We start from the raw sequence: 20,057 nt of genomic DNA, 5'->3' as shown, positions 1-20,057 counted from the left end.
ATGTCCTTCTGAGTGGGATACACGTGGACCCCAAAGGAAGGGTTTGTCCACAGCGGAAACGTGGGCAGACTGGGGCAACCAGTTCCACCCCGGCCAACAAAGGTCTGCACTGGCTGTGACTGCCTGCACAAGGTCTCACCTTGTGTCTTAACTTTTTTTCTGTGTCCTCCATGAGCTCCACAATGTCAAAAGGCAGGTCTTTCTTGTAGAGAATCAGGTAATAGCGGATGGGTTTGGACTTCTCTTCCTGTTGAGTCTCATAAAGGTGCAGGGTCACCACAGACAACTTTTTCCAAAACCTATTTGTCACAAGGCAAAGAAAAGACTGAAAGGAAACAAGGACAACTTTGGATGGGCTTGGATAGCTGGTCTGTATATCTCGGCTAGAAGGAAAGATGGCAAACAGGTTCTGCCTTCTGGGCCCACTCTCACTGAGTCCAAGTCCTCTGCCTCAAGCAATCGTCAAAAGGATTCTTGCGTCAACAGGATACAATGCTGTAATCAATTAGTAATATCTGACCAGGAAGGGGATATGAGGGCGTGGTGGCCCAAGTAACATATTTGCAATACTTGGCTAAAAATATTTGGCCCAGCTCAGATACCACCCAATAGTAGTATAACTTCCTGGAGTTCTTCATGGCCGTGAAGTCTTTCTGCACTCTTCTAAGTCTACCAAGTGACTGCCAGGACTTTATCATCCACTGCCAACCACAGGGATAGTAATGTCACCTGATGAGGGCCTAATATGTGCCAGGTCTTTTACACACTCTCAACGCCCCCAGCAATCCTGCATTTTACAGATATGAAAACCAGGGTTCAGATAGCTTAGGTCACACAGAGATAAACGTTTCAAATGAGATAAATTATTCAAATCCAGATCTGTCTGATTCCAAAGTGTGTGTTCTTCCCACTTGGCAGTCCTGTTTCTTTTAAAAGTCTAACTAAAAATGTAAAAAACTAACAGCATTCTAAATGAAGAGTGGGAAACAAGGAAACAAATATGAATCTGAACAGGCAGCCCCTCATGCCTTTTACCATACAAGGTTCTAAGAGGGGGACAAGAAAATCAAGACTATGCTTTTCTAGAAAGCTCAGTCTGGTCAGGTAATCTGCTTGTGAAAGATAGTGTAATGCAGGGCTGTCTGAAGCCAGACTGCCTGGGTTCAAATCCTGCTTCCGCTCTCACCCACTGTGTGACTGGAGGCCGGTTACTCCTCTGTCCCCCAGTTTAATCATCTGCAAAGTATGGATAATAATGATACCAAACTCATAGAGCTGTTATGAGAATTTAATGAGTTGATATATTTAAAGCTCTAAAACAGAGCCTTGCACTTGGTAAATACTATATATTAAATACATAAAATGTTATCGGTTTAAACTAAGGGTGTGATCAAAGTATAATGGGGTACACTGTGGATCTATCAATTGTCATTTGCTTACATATTCAATATGAGAGCCAAAGAAAAGATTTGGGCAGCTCCCCTCACACCCGCTGGGAACCCTGTGTGCTCTAGCCGTCTACCCGCCTGACATTCACATCTGGCACTCACCTCCATGCATCAAGAGGAAGGTCTAGACTGTGAGACTTTGTAGCTTTGTCACCTCAGTTTTCCCTGCCCACTGGCTAGGGTGAGCAAGAATCTGAGTAACCGGGCCACAGCAACCTGCCACGGGTCCATGAGGCTGCCAGGCCAAAAGCTCTGCCCACTCAGATTTCAAATTGGGAAATCATAGCTGACAATGAGAGTGGGGGCTGAAAAGTCACAAGGCCATGATGGTCATGAGCACACCAAAGGAGCGAGCGAGAAATTCTGAGTAAGCAGGAGCTGCGAGGGAGAGAAAAGACTCGCGGTAGAGGGTAAGGGAGAAAGTTGGTGCTAGGAGGAGATGCAGATGGACAAAAAGGGAAAGGACTAAGAGTAGCTGAGCCTTCTTCACAGCAGAGTCCCCAGGTCCTGCTGCAGAGGGCCCAGAGTGACCTTTCAGTGTCGGTTTCCAAGCGGCCTGATTGCTTTGTGTCACAATACTTGAGATAGAGTTCCTGTGTTGACAAGAAGAATCAGAATGACAACTGAGAAAGCAAATGTGCCTTTTCAATCAGGGAGCCTTCTGTGACCCAAAGAAAACAGTATAGTCAGGAATGAAGCGCTCCTATCGTATAAGCTTATTCAAAAAAATAAAAAGCAAACACTCATATAATGCTTAGCACCTGTCTAATATTACTCTGGCTGCTTTATCTATATTAACTCAAAATTCAAGTTATGTTGGTACTGTTATTATCCCCATTTTAGAGATGAGACAATGCAGGCACAGAAAATGTGAATCATTGAGCCTGCAGTGGTAGAGCCAGGGTTCGAATCCAGGCAGTCTAGTTCCCGTCCATTCTCATGACCAGTGTGCTGTACTGTATATACGAGCTCATTGCCAAAGATGGCAACTACTTTCTTAAAATGCTTAAATCTAAGCCAATGTACAAATCTCAAGTCTAGTTCTCCTTTTCCCCTAAACACTTTTTAACGTTTTCATTCTAAACCTTTGAACAACCAGAACACTATTAAAAAGAACAACTTCTATTTCAGTGAAGTACTCCACCAGGCTTGTTGGCAGGAACTTTGCAGGTATTGTCTCCGAATGTTAAATTAAAGATCACCACAGTATCTCCCCTCACTGGGGCTGCCAGGATTCAGCTGCCATGAAGGAATGCAAGCTTAGCATTGCCACAGCTTTCTCAAGAGAAGCTGAATGTGGAAGTTCAAAATGAGACCTGCTGTCAGCCTAATGATGCAGCAAAAAATAGGACAAAGGACTGTGTACGTGGCACAGCAAGGAGGTGCCTCATGTGATTGTGTGTAGACTTTGAGAAAAGACATAGCCGCTCCCCCACCTTCCAGTTACTCAGGGCACTAAGCCCAAAATACCAGACTCCTCCACCCGGCCGTCATCCCGGAACTTCAGACACATCTCTGAGGTGTGGGGAGGCTGGCGCAGCTTTGCTTCTGGGCACTCCTTGCCCTGCTTGTCTGCTGATTTGCTGGTAAACCACACTAAAGGCAACCTAAAGCTGATCTTGTTCTTGCCAATCTTTGAACCCATACTGGGGGTTATGGATTAGCTCACCCAAAACTGAAATTTTCAGGTGAAATCTCCTGATTATTAAATGTTGACTCAATTGTTTCTCTCCTGGGTGTAGATGTTGCAGGATTGGTGTCTGTTGGGACTGTATTTTGGCTACACGGAGGTTCATTATACTAATCTGTCAAGTTTTATATGTTTGGAATCCTCCATAATAAAAAAATTAAAAACCATTCTTAAAAAATTATCTTTAAAAAAACCAATGGGACAAATATACACAAAAAGTCTGCAAGCTGTTAGCTTATAATCACTAGCTTAAAAAGCCAACTGATGAAAAAGTGTTTTCAGGTATGAGCATGAGCACAGTACTGGACATTGTTAGGTGAGTGAATAACTAACAGTTCTTACTATTGGTGAACTGTAATCTAAAATTCTGTTTTGTGAAAAATCAGACATGTCATGATTCTAAAGTATAGAGACTGGGTTCCACTACCACTCTTTGTAGTACAGCACAATCCCAAAAGAAAAAATTGGTAAACTGGACGTCATCAAAATTAAAAACAGGCGTCAGAGGATATCATTACAAAAATGAAAAGACAAGCCACAAGCTGGGAGAAAATATTTGCAAATCATGTATCTGATAAAGGATTTATATCCAGAATATATTTTTAAATGTCTTATAACTCAATAGGAAGACAAGCAACACTATTTAAAAATGGGCAAAAGATGTGAATAGACATTTCACCAGAGAAGACATACAAATGGCCATTAAGCACATACAAAGATGTTCAAGATCGTAAGTCATTAGGGAAAAGCAAAGCAAAGCCACAATGAGATAATACTCACACTTGCTAAAATGGCTTTAATCAAAAAGACAAAAACAAGTGTTGGTAAGAATGTGGAGAACTGGAACCTCTATACATTGGTGGTGGAAATGTAAAATGGTGCAGCAACTTTAGAAAATTTTGCAGTTTCCTAAGAAGTTAAATACAAATTTATCATATAGCCCAGATATTCCACTTCTAGGTACCCAATCCAAGAGAAATGAACACGTATGTCCACAGAGAGACTTGTACACAAATATTAATAGCATTATTCATAATGGCCAAAAAGTGAAAACAACCCAAATGGCCATCAACTTGTAAATGGATAAACAAAATGTGATATGCCCATACAGTAGAATACCATTCAGAAATACGAGGAATGAAGGACTAACACGTGCTACAAACATAGATGAACCTCAAAAACATCATGCTGAGGGAAAGAAGCAAGATGCCAATAACTACATATTGTAAGATTCTATCTATACGAAACGTCCAGAGAAGCCATGCTATTGAGACAGAAAGTAGCTTAGTGGTTGTGTGGGGCTGGGGTAGGAATGGGAATTGAGTGTAAATGGGAATGAGGGATCTTTTTAGGGTGACTGAAATGTTCTAAAACTGGATTTTAGTGATGGTTGCACAACTCATAAATTTACTAGAAATCATTGAATTCTATATTTAAAGTGGGCGAAATTTATAGTATATAAATTACGCCTCAATAAAGCAGTTTTTTAAAATGCTGTATGTATGGGGGGAGCGTTAAAATATCCTATTTGGTTTTATTTTATTTTTATTTATTTTTTTTTTTGAGGAAGATCAGCCCTGAGCTAGCATCTGCCAATCCTCCTCTTTTTGCTGAGGAAGACTGGCCCTGAGCTAACATCGGTGCCCATCTTCCTCTACTTTATTTATATGTGGGACTCCTGCCACAGCATGGCTTGATGAGCTGTGCCATGTCCCCACCCAGGATCTAAACCAGCGAACCCCGGGCCAATGAAGCGGAATGAGCGCACTTAGCCACTTTGGCTTCAGGCTGGCCTCCCTATTTGATTTAGAGTAAGATTTGAGAAAGGTTTCACAAGAGTGGAAGAAGAGCTAACCTCTCTGCCCTACCATACTTTTTTGTTTTGTTTTGTTTTTTTAAGATTTTATTTTTTCTTTTTCTCCCAAAGCCCCCCGGTACACAGTTGTATTATTTTAGCTGTGGGTCCTTCTAGTTGTGGCATGTGGGACGCCACCTCAGCGTGGCCTGATGAGTGGCACCATGTCTGAGCCCAGGATCTGAACCAGCGAAACCCTGGGCCCGGAGCGCGGAACTTACACTCGGCCTCGGGGCAGCCCCTACCATACTTGTTTTAAGACGGACAACTACATCATGCCCCGAGTCTGACCCAGGTGTACAGGAGAGGACTTTAATTTGAGTTTCTCAGCTTGACCAACAACAAATGCAGTTGCCAGCAGACTTCTGTTAATAAAAAGATGAATGGCCTGTGCAACGGTGGACTGGTCATACACTTAAACGACAGCAAAGGAGTTTTTAAAAAGGCGTAAATCCACAGGACAACAACAGAAGAGCAGACAATAGCAGATAAAAGTTTTCAACAAATGTTTGAAAGACAGAATGTGGAAGAAGTGGTAACTAGTAGAATGGAGATAGTTCCACCTGAAAAGCTGCAGGTGGACTTCTGAAGACGGTGGGGTTGGGGGGTGCCTATCTGTTCCCCAGGACCCCAAGGAGGCTCAGCCCTTGGAAGGACAAGCTAGGTGGAGCAGCTAAGTCCAGACAAAATGGCTGCACCAGTTGATCCCCTAGCCAATGACCAGGCTGCGATCCCCACCTCCACTCCCAGAACGATGGCTGGTGCTCTGAAGGAACGAACTGTGGATGAGGGCGGCTGCCTCTTGGGACAGGGACTAGAGGAACTTCTTCCATCCTCTCAAACGGACACCCTGTACCCGTTAAGCAGTGACTCCCATTCCCCTCTCCTCCAGCCGCTGGCAACCGCGGCTGTTTTACAAAAGCCTTGTAGACTTTTAAAATTATTTACCTACATTAATTAGGTGAAAATTAGAAGTGAGTATTTTCAAGAGTGGGAGTGATGTCCCTGTTTTTCCTCAGACATACTGTTTTTAGCCTAGCGCAAAGGTAAACTAAGTAGTCCCTGTAGGGATAGGTGACATAAAATATTTATAAAGCTGGAGAAATATCCAGCAAGTTTAAGTTAGTGGGGCTCTTCCTGGTACAGAAGCTCCTTCACAGACTTGATACAGTGCCTTTGGTCTACTACTTCTACGGTCCAGGCACGTGTGTGTGTGTGCACGTGTGCGTGCGTGTGTGTATGTATAAATTTTGTAGTTGCAGTCTGATGGTTCGTGCTATGATAAATTATGACAGTGAGCTCTGAAAACTCAGATGAGGGATAGTTAGCTCCAGCCCAGTTTTGAAGGAGAGGTTAAGAAGGGAGCAGGAGATTGGTTTGTTACATTAAAAAGAGTTCTAGGGGCCACCCCTGGCATAGTGGTTAAGTTTGCATGCTTCGCTTGGGCAGCCCAGGGTTCATAGCTTCCGATCCTGGGCTCAGATCTATGCACCACTCAAGCCATGCTGAGATGGCGTCCTACATGTGAAATAGTGGAAGATTGGCATAGATGTTAGCTCAGAGCCAATCTTCCTCACCAAAAAAAGGAGAAGGAGAAGGAGAAGGAGAAGGAGAAGGAGAAGGAGAAGGAGAAGGAGAAGGAGAAGAAGAAGAAGAAGAATTTTAAGCAGAGGGCATACATGGCATGAAGAATGGCACAGATCAAGGCACGGAGGCAGGAAATTTACAAGTGATGATTGCTCAGAAGAAGTGAAAGTCAGAGAGGAGCAAGATGAGGGTGGCAAGGTGAGCAGAGGCCAGGATCACAGAGACTCTTGGTTTTTTCCTGGAGGTGATAAGATGCCCCTGGCCGGTTCTGAGGCAGGAGAAAGGCATGGTCAAAGCTGTGTTTATTTTTTATTTGTTTTGCAGTAACTTTTTCCATTATTTGCTACATCAGGCTGAACTGCCATGGAGAAGATATCTGTTTTGCCTATCTCAACACACATGAAACACATGAAAATTTTCAAACAAACAAAATTAGAAACAATTGAATTAAAACCAACCCTGTGCCCATCATCCGGATTCGACAACTATTAGAATTTTGCCACACTTGATTCATCTATCCCTCTCCTTTTTCTGTAGAAATATTTCTTTTATTATCATAAAATAAACATAACAAATTTACCATTTTAACCATTTTTAGGTGTACAGTTCGGTGGCATTAAGTTCATTCACATTGTTTTGCAACCATCACCACCATCCATCTCCAGAACATTTTTTATCTTCCCAGACTGAAGCTCTGTGCCCATTAACCAGTACCTTCCACTCTCCCCTCTCCCAACCTCTGGCAACCACTAATTGACTGTCTCTATAGATTGGTCTATTCTGGATATTTCATATAAACAGATTCATAAAATATGTGACCTTTTGTATCTGGTTTCTTTCACTTAGCATACTGTTTTCTAGGTTCATCCATGTTGTAGCATGTGTCAATACTTTTTGTTCCTTTTTAGGCTTGAATAATATTCCAGTGTGTGGATATGCATTTTGTGTACCCATTCATCAGTTGATGGACATTTAGGCTGTTGGCACTTTTGGGGCTATTATGAATAATTCTGCTATGAACATTCAAGTGCAGTTTTTGTGTAGACATAGGCTTTCAAATCTCTTGGGTATATCCTAGGAGGGTAGTTGCCATGTTATATGGTAATTCTATGTTCAACTTTTTGAGAAACTGTCAAACTGTTTTCCACAGTGGCTGCACATTTTCCACTCCCACCAGCAATACACGAAGGTTCCCGTTTCTCCGCATCCTCGCCAACACTTGTCATCTTTTTGACTATAGCCATCCTACTGGGGGTGATGTAGTACATCTCACTGTGGTTTTACTTTGCATTTCTTGGGCTAATGACGTTGAACATCTTTTCACGCGCTCATTGGCCATTCATATATTTTCCTTGAAGAAATGTCTACTTGGATCCTTTGCCCATTTTTAAATTGGGTCATTTGTCTTTCTATTATTGAGTTGTAAATGTTCTTTGTAGACTTTAGACACATGTCCCTTATCAGATACATGATTTTCAAATATTTTCTCCCATTCAGTGGGTTGTCTGTTCACTTTCTTGATGGTGCCTTAGAAGCACAAAAGTTTCTAATTTTGATGAAGTCCGATTTTCCTATTTTTTCTTTGTGCGTTTGTGCTTTTGGTGGTGTCATAGCTAAGAAACCACTGCCAAATCCAAGGTCACAAAGACTTATCTGTACGTTTTCTTCAAAGAGTTTTATAATTTTAGTTCTGACACTTAGGTCTTTGATCCACTTTTGAGTTCACGTTTATATGTAATTTGAGAGAGGGGTCTAATTTCATTCTTTTGCATGTGGATATTCAGTTGTCCCGACACCATTTGTTGAAAGTTTTTCTTTCCCCGTTGAGTTGTCTTGGTACCCTTGTCAAAAATCAGTTGACCATATATGTGAGGGTTTACCTCTACAGAAATAGTCTCACTTGTCTTCCATTGATCTACATCTATCCTATGCCAGTACTACACTGTCTTGATTACTGTAAGTAGTAAGTAAGATTTGGAATCAGAAGTGTAAGTCCTCCAACTTTGTTCTTTTTCAGGATGTTTTTGACTCTTCTGGGTCCTTTGAATTTCCATATGAATTTTAGGATACATTCGTCAATTTTTACAATGAAGACAGGAGGGATTTTGACTGAATCTGTATATCAATTTGGGGAGTAGTATTATCTTAGCAGTATTAAATCTTCTGATCCATGAACATGAGGTATCTTTCCAATTATTTAGATCTTTAATTTTTTTCAACGATGTTTTGTAGTTTCCAGAGTTTGTTTGGCATCTCTTTTCTTAAAGTTATTCCCAAATGTTTTATTCTCTTTGATGCTATTGCAAATGGAACTGTTGTCTTAATTTCATTTTTTGGTTGTTCATTTCACGTGTATAGAAATGCAATTGATTTCTGCATATTGTTCCTGAATCTGGCATCCTTGCTGAACTCGCTTGTTAGTTCTAACAGGGTTTTTTATGGATTCCTTAGGGTTTTCTATGTACCAGACCATTTCACCTGCATATAGAGGTAGTTTTACTTCTTCCTTTCCAATCTGGGTACCTTTCATTTCTTTTTCTTGCTGAACTGCCTGGGATGGAACCTCTAGAACAATGTTGAATAAAGTGGAGAGGGCAGACTGCCTTGTCTTGTTCCTCATCTTAGGGAAAAAGCTTTCAGTCTTTCACCATTAAGTATGACATTAGCCATGGGTTTTTCATAGATGCCCTTTATTAGGTTGAGGAGATTCCTTTCTAATCCTAGTTTATTGAGTGTTTTTATCATGACAGGGTGTTGCACTTTTCAAATACATTTTCTGCATCTATTCAGATAATAATGTGGTTTTTGTCCTTTATTCTGTTGATATGGTTTATTATTTTAAGTGATTTCAGATGTTAAAAGACCTTGCATTCCTGGGATAAACCCCATTTGGTCATGGTGTATAATCCTTTTTATATGTTGTGATTCAGTTTGCCAGGATTTTGTTGAGGATTTTTGTGTCTATATGCATAAGGGATATTGATCTGTACTTTCCTCTTCCTGTGATATCTTTGGTTTTGATATCAGCGTATACGGACCTCACAGAATGAGTTGGGATGTGTTCCCTCCCATTTTTTTGGAAGAGTCTGTGAAGAATAGGTATTAATTCTTTAAATGTTTGGTAGAATTCATTATTGAAGCCATCTGTGCCTGGGTAGACTCTACCTTATTGCTGTTACTGATGGGTTTGTTGATTTTACAACCTCATGAGACCTTGGGCCAGTTACCAATGTATTGCTGCTCAGCTCTCAACTCACCCCTCATCGCCTGTTCTGAGAAAATGGATCTGGACCTTTAAGATATCTTTCCTCTGCTGTCTTTCACGAAGACAGTCTTTGCCAGCAGAAGGCCCTGCAGAGGCACTACAGGAGGAAGAGGTTGGGCTTCCTGGTTCCAGTGTGCTCTCTGCTATACTCCTGCAGCACGGCAGCTTCTCCTGCTTTGCTTGGTGCCCAGAAGCACCCAGCAGCCAGCAGTTTTCCCTAGCACCCTGTCAGGCAGTTTTGTAACAGAGGCTTCCAGGAGATACCTCCCCAGGAATGGCTTTCCCCAGCACCCTGGAAGAGCCAGCAAGTTCCACAGGCACAGATTTCTAATGACTTCTTGCCATTTAATGAGCCATGGCCCTGTCCTCTCCAACAAGGTCTCAATCAGTCCTGGCCAGCAGGTGCTCTTCCTTGGGTGTGCTGTCTCAGCACCAGGGCTGTGCCTTATATCTTCTATGTTTAGACTCTTTAAAGCTCTAATTCTTCCTAGCCATGATTATTTGTGATTTAAAACATCTATAGCAGGTAGACCCTCACTCGTGCAGTGATAGTGGTGAGCATTTGCATTTAAATTCTCTACTTGAATAAAGACATTAACACTTCCATGGACTCTTTTACTATTAATTTCTGTATATAAATCAGCATGTAGTTCATCTGTAATTTTTAGAAACCAGTGAACTAAAAAATTTTAAAGGTTCACTCAAATATTACCTCCTTTGGGACACCAATCCTAAGTCCGACCTTCCTCCCATATGCAGGGCACGATTTCATCCTCTGTCCTCCCGGGGTGGACACCCTCACCAGGCTGTTACACTCACCGCAGCTCCTGGGATTTTCACGTGGAGATGATACCGAACCTGAAGTGAGTTTGCTCACCCATTGTGCAGCAAGCCGATCTCTGACACAAGGTGTGGTGGAAGAAAGTAGGAATTTTATTATTGCACAGTGCTGAGCAAGGGGAGAGGGCAGCTAACGCTGAAATCCCAAACTCCCCGAAAAACTAAAAGGAAGGGTTTTTATTTGGGGTTTTAGGTAGGGGAGGAGGAGCATATGGCCTTGCTGGTCGGAGCTTTCCCACCAGCCTGTCTTTGGCTTTGAGACACTTGCAGAGAGGAGGGAGCCCATGACCTTGCTGGTCAGCAGCTTTCCCACCAGCCTGTATCTCCTTGCAGGGAGGAGATAACGAATCCAGGTGCTTGTCCTTGGCGGTGTCTGCCTCCATGGAGGATAGTGGATTCTGGAGTCAGGAAGCCAGGGAGTAAGCAGGGAAAGAGTGTTTTGTTTTCAACCCCATATATGCTGGGTTTAACGTAGGGATACGGATATCAGGGTCAGTATCAGAGACGGTAGAACAGGGACCATGAGTCAGCGGATTCCCCAGCTGAATTCCTGGCTCCAAGCAAAGACTCAACTAGTGTCCTTGATTGAAAGAAAAAAAACCAGCCCGACTTCACTAGTCAACAAAGAAAAGCAACCGTGAGATGCCACTTTTCCAACTTCTCAAGTAGTCAAGATTTCTAAAGGGAAGTTTTGGGAGAGTCCAGAAGGCCAGGGTCGGGTCCCACCTTTCCGAGGGGTAATTTGGTCCTTTCCCCGAGGGAAATACTGAGAAGTGGGAGGTGTGCGCCAGAGCGGTGGAGGGCAGCGCCGCCCCTGCACGGCCCCCAGCCCCGGCCGCTGTCCCCGCGCCCTCCGCCCGCCCGCGCTCGGACGCGCGCTGCGGACCCGCGGCCCACCCGGACCCGCGGCCGGGCCCCCAGGCGGCTCGGAGCCGGGCTGCCCCCGCCGCTGCCCGCCTGCCCGCCGGCCCCCGCCCGGGCCGCCCCTCGAGGGTGTCGGGAAGGCGTCGCCCCGAGGTGTGACAGCGCCCTCCGCCTGAGCGGCCGGTCCCGCGGTGACTGCCCGGCTCGGGCCTCCGCTCCCTCTGGCGACCAGGGAGTGAGCCCCACGACGCCCACGTGCCGCCCCCACGGGGAGGTGGACTCCTTGGGTGGCCTCTGCCAGGTGTGGACTGAGTTTTTCCCAGAGACTCGTCCACCGGCGTGGGGTGCGTGAGGGACGATCCAGGGATCGCTTCTCTACCTCCCTCTGTCTGGTCCAGACCCCAGGTCATTGAGCACCCTGGGCATGCCTTGGGCCGGCCCATCGCTGAGTATCTGCTGGTTCGAGACCCTCTAGAGCTGGGCTGGAGTGGGGAGGAGAGAAAAAGAATCTACACAGTTTTGAGCCTGAGGATGAAGGAGTTAAAATTTCCCTGGATTAGGGTGAAACTGTGCCTTGTACCCACAAGGTTAACGTGGGAAACAAAATAACCAGTTTCTGAGCTTGCCTTGCAGAACAGCAGCAGGACCCCTGATAAGAGAGGAGCTTGCTGACAGCCCTCCACCCAACTAAGCATCTTACAGGAGCATTGAGAAGCTAAAATGACTGATTGTAAACGTTAGATGTCAAAGACTAAAAATCCACTGTGTTCGAAACACAGAACAGTCACGCCTGTGCCAGGACTCTTAGAACTTCAGCCCCCACGGCCACATGCTCCCCCTCCCTTACCTAAAGCCCCAAATAAACACTCTTGCTTGTAGCTTTTTGGGGAGTTCAGGATTACAGTATTAGCTGCCCCTTCTTGCTCAGTGCTTTGCAATAAAATTCCTACTTTCTTCCATGACACCAGTGTCAGAGATTGGCATGCTGTGTGACGGGTGAGCAAACTCACTGCAGTTCCATATCAGTTTCTTGTGCTAGCGTAACCGACCAAGAACAGTTCCTGCAACAATCTGACTGCAAAACAATGAAAGCTACACTTCACTTGGCCTCTTCATATTCAGTTGGCTCACCAGCATCTTGCCAAATTTGGAAGGCATGTTAGAGACGGTCTGTCTTATCCTAGAAATCTAAAAATTACCGTTGGAAGCAGATGCTTCAAAGAGATGGGCAGAGCCAAGCCCTCCCAGTCCCCAGCTCTCACCCCTGCTGGGGACTCTGACCAAATGCCAACAGGAGGCGCCAGTTGACAGAGGAAACAGTGATTTCAAGTAAGGGCCCTAAAAGGCAATGACTGATGTGCTGTGCATCTGGAATTCAGCAGTTTCTCACACGGGCAACTAAAGTGTGCTCCCGGGGAAGCAGCAGCAAGGATTTAACGGCACTTACCCATTTCCTGGGCCATGTAGGGGTAGCTCAATTATGTGGAAATGTGCCTGATGTGTCTATGTGCAGGAAAAAACTGTCTAGGGAGAAATACACACCAAAATGTAAACATTCATTCCTCCATCAGGCATTCCCTGTTTGGTGCCAGAGCCTGGGCCAAAAAGAATGAGAACTCGTCGACAGCCTAACAAGGGAGACAAACCCAGCAAGACTACTACGTTCTGTTTCTTTTCTTTTATTCGTCTCTGTTTTCCACAATGTGAATAAATATCTTCTCTAGTAACAACCAAAAGGTTTTATTTTGAAAAAGGAAAATACTTTTCCTTCTGAAGGCGGAGTCAGAAGGGAGGGCCAACTCCCCAAGCCCCTCTATTCAATTCCCAGGGTTCCCACGGAACCATAAGTGGGAGCGTCTGGTATTCCACAGTGCGACCCGAGACACCGGAAGTGCAGGCTCTGCGATCGACTCAAGCTGCGCGTTTCCCGTACAGACCCGCGGACAGACTGCAGGACAGGCGGCCGGCTAGAGACACAATCATAGGCCCCTTGGGGGCACCCGCCGGCCCACCGCGATCAGGCTTCACAGACGTAGTTGGTTCAAGTTCAACGGACCGCTACTGCCGGAAACGGAAGGCCTTGGGCAGGCTGGCGATTGGACGCGGAGCCGGAAGCGGAAACCGGAAACTGGTGGCGTCGGGGTATGGCTGAGGCGGCGGCCGTGGTGGCCGAGTCCCTGGCGGGTGGCCGGGCGCGGGCGGCGCGCACGGTTCTGGATCAGGTGGTGCTCCCGGGTGAGGAGCTGCTGCTGCCGGAGCAGGAGGACGCCGACGGCCCGGGAGGTGCGGGGGAGCGACCGCTGCGCCTGAATGCCGGGGCGCGCGCCCGCGTGCGCGTTGTGTGCGGCCCGGGCTTGCGGCGCTGTGGCGACCGCCTGCTGGTCACCAAATGCGGCCGCCTCCGTCACAAGGAGCCTGGCGGTGGCAGCGGCGGTGGCGTTTACTGGGTGGACTCGCAGCAAAAACGGGTGAGTTGGGCTCCGGAGGGTGGTGTCCCCGCGCTGGGAAGCCTTGTTGGAAGAGGCAGCGCGGGCCCTGGCGCCCTCCTCGCCGAAGGCTAGCCTAGAGCCGCCGTCGTCGCGTGCCCACCGCCGCGTCTCCCGCGGGGCACCGTGAGCGACCGGAGAAACCGTGAGCAACGGGGGCGTGGCCCGAGAAGGGCGACCAGGAGAGAAAGGAGGCGAAATCTTGGCATATAACGGGATAAGGACTGTGAGACGTGGTCGTTGTCTTCAAAATCCCACAGGTTGGGGCTCCTGGCTTATCTTTTGCGGTCCCAAAGGGCAGAACCAGGCTCACTGAGTGGATGTCACAGGGAGTTAAGTTTCTCTTACAAAAAGTAAGAATTTTCATGTAGGAAAAATTATGTAACGATGGAATGGCCTTCCTTGGTTGTGAGGACCCCCTGTGCCACTGGGCTTGATGTGCAGGCAGAAGCTGGGGCCTTCCTGACAAGGGTCCTGAAGAGGTGTGGGGTAAGAGTGTCAGAGGCTGTAAAGCTGAGAGTGTATGATGTGATTGTTTTTCTTTTATTGAAAATGGTATATGATCAAGTTTGTTGTAAGATTTGTATTAATTTGTAAACTTGGATTTCAAAATATTTTCTAAATATCTCTAATGACAAACATAGTAAAGTATCCAGTGAGGACTTGCTGAAGACATCTCCCAGGATCTCTTGGAAATGATCGTCATTTAAGGTTGTTATTCTGTTTTCTTTTGTAGTATGTCCCAGTGAAAGGAGACCATGTGATCGGCATAGTGACAGCTAAATCTGGAGATATATTCAAAGTTGATGTTGGAGGGAGCGAGCCGGCTTCTTTGTCTTACTTGGCATTTGAAGGTGCAACTAAAAGAAACAGACCAAATGTACAGGTAATGATGGGAGCCTTTGGTTTCAAAAGTAAGAAAAGCATCTAAATACCCAGAAACACTCAGATTTCCAGAAGTCTACCTGAATTGTCTCCTCAGCATGACCTCTTTCCCCGGTTCTATAGGATGATCTCTGAGCATCTGTGCGGTCACTCCAGGCTCCAGGAGTTCCTTCCGATGCTCCAGCTCTGGGACCAGAGCCACATACTTAGTTTACATTTGCTGTATTGGGGGATGTTTCATCCCTGTGGAGTTGAAAGGTTGTGTCTGTTCTCTGCATTGTTGTCTGTCATGTCTGTATCCACCGGACAAAGAAGTCAGCTATAGGCTTAGGGAGGGGGGAGGAGTGAGTGGTGCGAATTGCCACGTCAGCCGACCATCCATCCTGATTGTAGGTCCCGAGACTGGCATCTCAGAACTTCGGTCACATCACTGTTTCCTAACACTTCCTTCTTGGAGGTGACAGAGAGCAGTCTTGTGACCTCAGCTTCTCAGATGGGGCTTTTCAGGTAGCAGAGCCACACACACACTTCCTTTCCACCCGAGCCAGAAACTTGGTGGTTTCTTTGTCCCTTCTCACTCACCTCTCATGTGTCATCTTACTGATCTTTTTTGACTATCTTTCTGATTTTCTGCATGTCCATCCCTGTGTCTCCATTTTGCAAGTTCAGGCCTTAGCTACCTCTTGACTGGACTTTGTCACTGACCTCCTCATTGACATCCCTGCCTGTATACTTTTGCCCCACCAGCCAGGCTTTCGAGGGCTGACAGCCACACATACTCCTCTTTCTCCAAAAAAAAGGTTCTTCAAAGCCTACCTATTTCCTTGGCATTGAACTCCAGAAGTCCTCCCTCATCCATAGTTATATCCTCCTTGCAGCCATGCTCGAACCACAGCAAACTATTTAACAGCAGGACTGAACTCATAATTTCCTGCCCTGTGCCTCTGCTCATACTGTTCCCTCTGTCTGGATTTCTGTATCCCCTTCTCATTCTGTGGAACACATGCTCGTCTTTTTTTTTTTTTTTTTTTTTTTTTAAAGATTTTATTTTTTCCTTTCTCTCCCCAAAGCCCCCCGGTACATAGTTGTGTATTCTTCGTTGTGGGTTCTTCTAGTTGTGGCATGTGGGACGCTGCCTCAGCGTGGTCTGATGAGCAGTGCCATGTCCGCGCCCAGGATTCGAACTAACGGAACACTGGGCCGCCTGCAGCGGAGCGTGCGAACTTAACCACTCGGCCACGGGGCCAGCCCCACATGCTCGTCTTTTGAGAACCAGGCCAAACACCACCACCTCTGTAAAACCAGCCCTAATCTTCAGTCGCTTTTCTGATAACTGTGCTCCAGCACTTACTGGATTCAGCCTTGAATGAAGTTTGTTGTTTATATGTACATGCCCACTGCCCTCTGAGATCAAATGCTTTCTGAAAGGCAGAGAATATTTTGTTCCTCTCTAGTTCCTATAGTCACCCAACAAATGGTCGATACTTAACAAATTCACTCTCCATTTCCTTAGTTTCATCAGTTTGAAGCTCAACTCTATGAGGTTTTTAAGTAAATCTTGCAGGGAGAAGCATCAGTGAATTACCGTTGTTCCATTTTGCTTTGAGTAATTTGCGTGCCGGGGGTTTCTTTTATCCATCAAACTTCTGTAATTCCCCAGGCAGTGCTGTCTGATAGAACTTTCTGTGGTGATGCTGTTTGACATCTGCACTGTGTGGTGTGGTAGCCACTAGCCACACATGGCTTTTGAGAACCTGAAATGTGGCTAATGCAACTGAGGAACTAAGTATCTAATTTTAATTAATTTAAATGTAAGATTAAATAACTACATATGGGTAATGGCTCCCGTATTGGACAGCGTAACCCTAGAGGGTGTTCTCTGGCTTTGAGATGTCTCCTAGTCTGGGGATTTCCTGGTGGGTGAAGGGGAAGAGTACGTGTGTTCATATTGCCTTTTTTTAAGACTCAACTCCAGAGTGGCTGCAGGAAGCCTGCAGTGTCGTCAGTGTCTTGGCCACAGAACTGTGGGTGGCTGGTGTTGCTGCCTATGGGAAAGAGCCAACAGCAGCGCCTATAGCATGGTTTGCTGGGAGGAAATGAACTGCTCTTTACTTATCATTGCAGGTTGGAGATCTCATCTATGGCCAGTTCGTGGTTGCTAACAAAGATATGGAACCAGAGATGGTTTGTATTGACAGCTGTGGACGAGCCAACGGAATGGGTGTGATTGGACAGGATGGTCTGCTTTTTAAAGTCACTTTAGGCTTGATTAGAAAGTAAGTCTTGATGCCTTCTGGCCTGCCTGTCTTCTTTTATAATTTTGCCTTCTTGGAAAGCTGACTAATCTTTGGGATTTGGATTCTTTGTAATGACATCTGAATCTCCTCAGTTAAAAATCAGTATCTGTTTTAGCACAGCTGTAAACTCAGGCATTTCGTCCCTTCCTCTCTTAATGAATACATCAAATTCAGATGTGTTTGACGGTGTAGTTTGTGTGATCATATGAAGTCTGGGCTTCTCTCCCGGAAGGTCTGCTGTTCCTTGTACCTGATATACTCAGCCCAATTGTGAAAACTGGCCTTTCCTCCTAAGTCACTTGAATACAGGTACAATTGTACAAAATCACCAAATCTCTCCAATAATGGGGGCTAAATGCAGGTAGGCTGATGTGATCCTCAGACTTACGCAGACATTCACAGAAGGCTCCTACTATTCTGTCCTGGCAGATTTACTAGTTCCCACAGGCTGATTCTCTGTTAGGCGTTTAGACCTTTACCTCCCCAGAGCTGTGCCCTGTTACAGGGCTTTACTCCTGGAGTCACTGAGGTTCAGAGCTATCTTGCATGCCTCTCTTTGCTGCTGCTTCTGCAGCTTCAGAATTAGTTCAAGACATTAGAGAAGCATGTTACTAACCAAGCAGCACCCTTAGGGTTTGAGAGTCAGTGCTTCTCTCCAAGTACTGAATTCGGTACTAAGGAATAACTTACATGGTCAGGAAAGTAAGTTTAAAGTGTTCTTTTAGCACCACAGATAATAAGCTATGATTCTAAAGTCTAGAAATAAGGTGCTCTGACAATGTAGCAGAAGGACTTAATACATTTTTTGGTAAAGTTGGCGACACAGGGAGTTTGATTTCTTTGTAGAGGATAGCCCACCATTGTGACCTCTGGTATACTGGTAAGTGTAAAGCTTCTTGGGAGAAAGGGGGCCACAAATGTCACGTGCCATGTTCTTGGAATGATGTTGGTGGGGCTTTGAAGAACTATAGAGAACTGCCCAGAAAAGGAGTCGTCTTCTAAAGGAAAGTCAGGTCACACACTACCATTTTATGACATTTCACTCTCTCTCTCCTTCCTCACCAGGTTGCTAGCTCCAGACTGTGAAATCCTGCAGGAACTGGGAAAACTCTACCCACTGGAGATAGTATTTGGAATGAATGGAAGAATATGGGTTAAGGCAAAAACCATTCAGCAGACCTTAATTTTGGCAAACATTTTAGAAGCTTGTGAACACATGACAGCAGATCAAAGAAAACAGATCTTCTCCAGATTGGCAGAAAGTTGATCCATGGACTTCCTTATGGGTCAGTTGAGCCAAGAGACTATGTGGGTTTCCTGGGGAAACTTTTTCAGGTGAACTTCTCCCCATTAAATCTTCAGAAGACAAGAAATGAATGTACATATTGTCTTATTAGAGTCTTAAAATATTTTTATAAAAAAGTTACTGGTTGCCACACATGTTCTTGTGGGTGAGACAAATCATTATAAAATAAATGATGTATTTTTTTGTTCTTTACAGTAAAGTTTACTAAAGCTAGCATTATGGATTGGTGTTAACTCCCTTTGTTTTGCTAGAGCATAGCTTCTATAATAAACTGCAAGTGAGCATTAAAGTAACATTTTCTGATAATGGTAAAACATGTTCACCAAAGAAAATGTAGAATGTATAAAAAGCATAAAGCAGCAAACAAAAACCACCTGGAATCCCATTATTTAGTGGTGCATATGTAACAGCTAACAATTATAGTGTGTTTACCATGTATCAATTATTGTTCCAAGTGTTTTGCATGGATTAACTTATTTGTTAGTAACTCTGTAGAAGACATTTATCCTGCCAGTTGAAGAAACTGAGGCGCAGACTTTAACTTGGCCTACAGTCGCAACCACTATGTGTGACTCTGTTTTCAAATTGGAATTATAGGATTATACTTTATATACTACTTTGTAACTTCAAACATTTAATATATTTCTTTCACGACTGCTATTTAAAAACTCAGTAGTTATATTTCATTTTCATGTTATAGGATATTCAGGATATATCGAGGGTTTTTTTTGTTCTACAGATAACCCTATGATGAGGATCTCTGAATGCAAATCTCACCAAATCTTATTTTGCTGAGATCATTCCCTAGAAGCCAAACAAAAAACCACCTGCCTAGGCTTTGAAAAAATGGTAGAGGTTTGTGATAGAGTTGGAGAGGAAAGACTTCCATGCTCTTTGGAATTTTAGGCAAAGCCCTTAGAAGTGAATGTGAAACCTGGCAGATGATCCAGGTCAGTGGTTCTGTGGTCAGAGACCTCCCTGAAAATATGATGAGAGTTACAGACCCCTGTAGGCTTATCCAGAGGAGGTCCCTTTTGGATGATAGTGATCATAGAACTTATTCAATATATTGACCAAGGAGCATTATGTATTCCTAAAGATGTTTCCTGAAGACTGGCCTTTTTTAAGTAACACAAAGACTCTGATATAACTTGTCAAGTGATCACAGCTTCCGAGGGATTAAATTGTGAGGAGGGGACAGAGCAGACAAGTAACCTTTTGGTTCTTTTGAGGTAGATGTTTTCTGAATTTGCTAGCGGCTTAGCTATCAAATTTACCAACCCAAACTGGCCAGAGTGTCTGAAGCAACTGCATCTATGTAGCGCAGGAGAAGAGGGATCTGTGAGATGTGTAAGAGGTTGTCTACCATGCCTGTGTCAGATGCAGTGTATTTTCTGGCTATTTTCAAGTTAGACTTGTCAATACTGTGGCTTTGCTTTTCAATTTAACCTGTTAATTACAAATATATATGAAGAATCTAGTTTGTGTACAAGGCTCAGAAGGACAGAAAGATAGTCCCACAAACTGTCCTCTT

The 20,057-nt window shown here is 44.7% G+C and overlaps 1 protein-coding gene across 1 annotated transcript; it reads left to right on the top strand.

Annotated features, from left to right (window-relative positions):
- Positions 1-13,342: 13,342 nt before the first annotated feature.
- EXOSC3 (exosome component 3) lies at positions 13,343-18,711 on the top strand. Its single transcript, XM_008508559.2, has 4 exons — positions 13,343-14,017; positions 14,772-14,921; positions 17,045-17,196; positions 18,283-18,711. The coding sequence occupies exons 1-4, from the start codon at positions 13,694-13,696 to the stop codon at positions 18,482-18,484; spliced, it is 828 nt and encodes a 275-aa protein (XP_008506781.1). The 5' UTR covers positions 13,343-13,693; the 3' UTR covers positions 18,485-18,711.
- The last annotated feature ends 1,346 nt before the right edge of the window (positions 18,712-20,057 follow it).

The sequence above is a fragment of the Equus przewalskii genome, chromosome 26 (assembly GCF_037783145.1).
Source record: "Equus przewalskii isolate Varuska chromosome 26, EquPr2, whole genome shotgun sequence".
NCBI lineage: Eukaryota > Metazoa > Chordata > Mammalia > Perissodactyla > Equidae > Equus > Equus przewalskii.
This window is presented reverse-complemented; position numbering and strand designations above follow the sequence as displayed.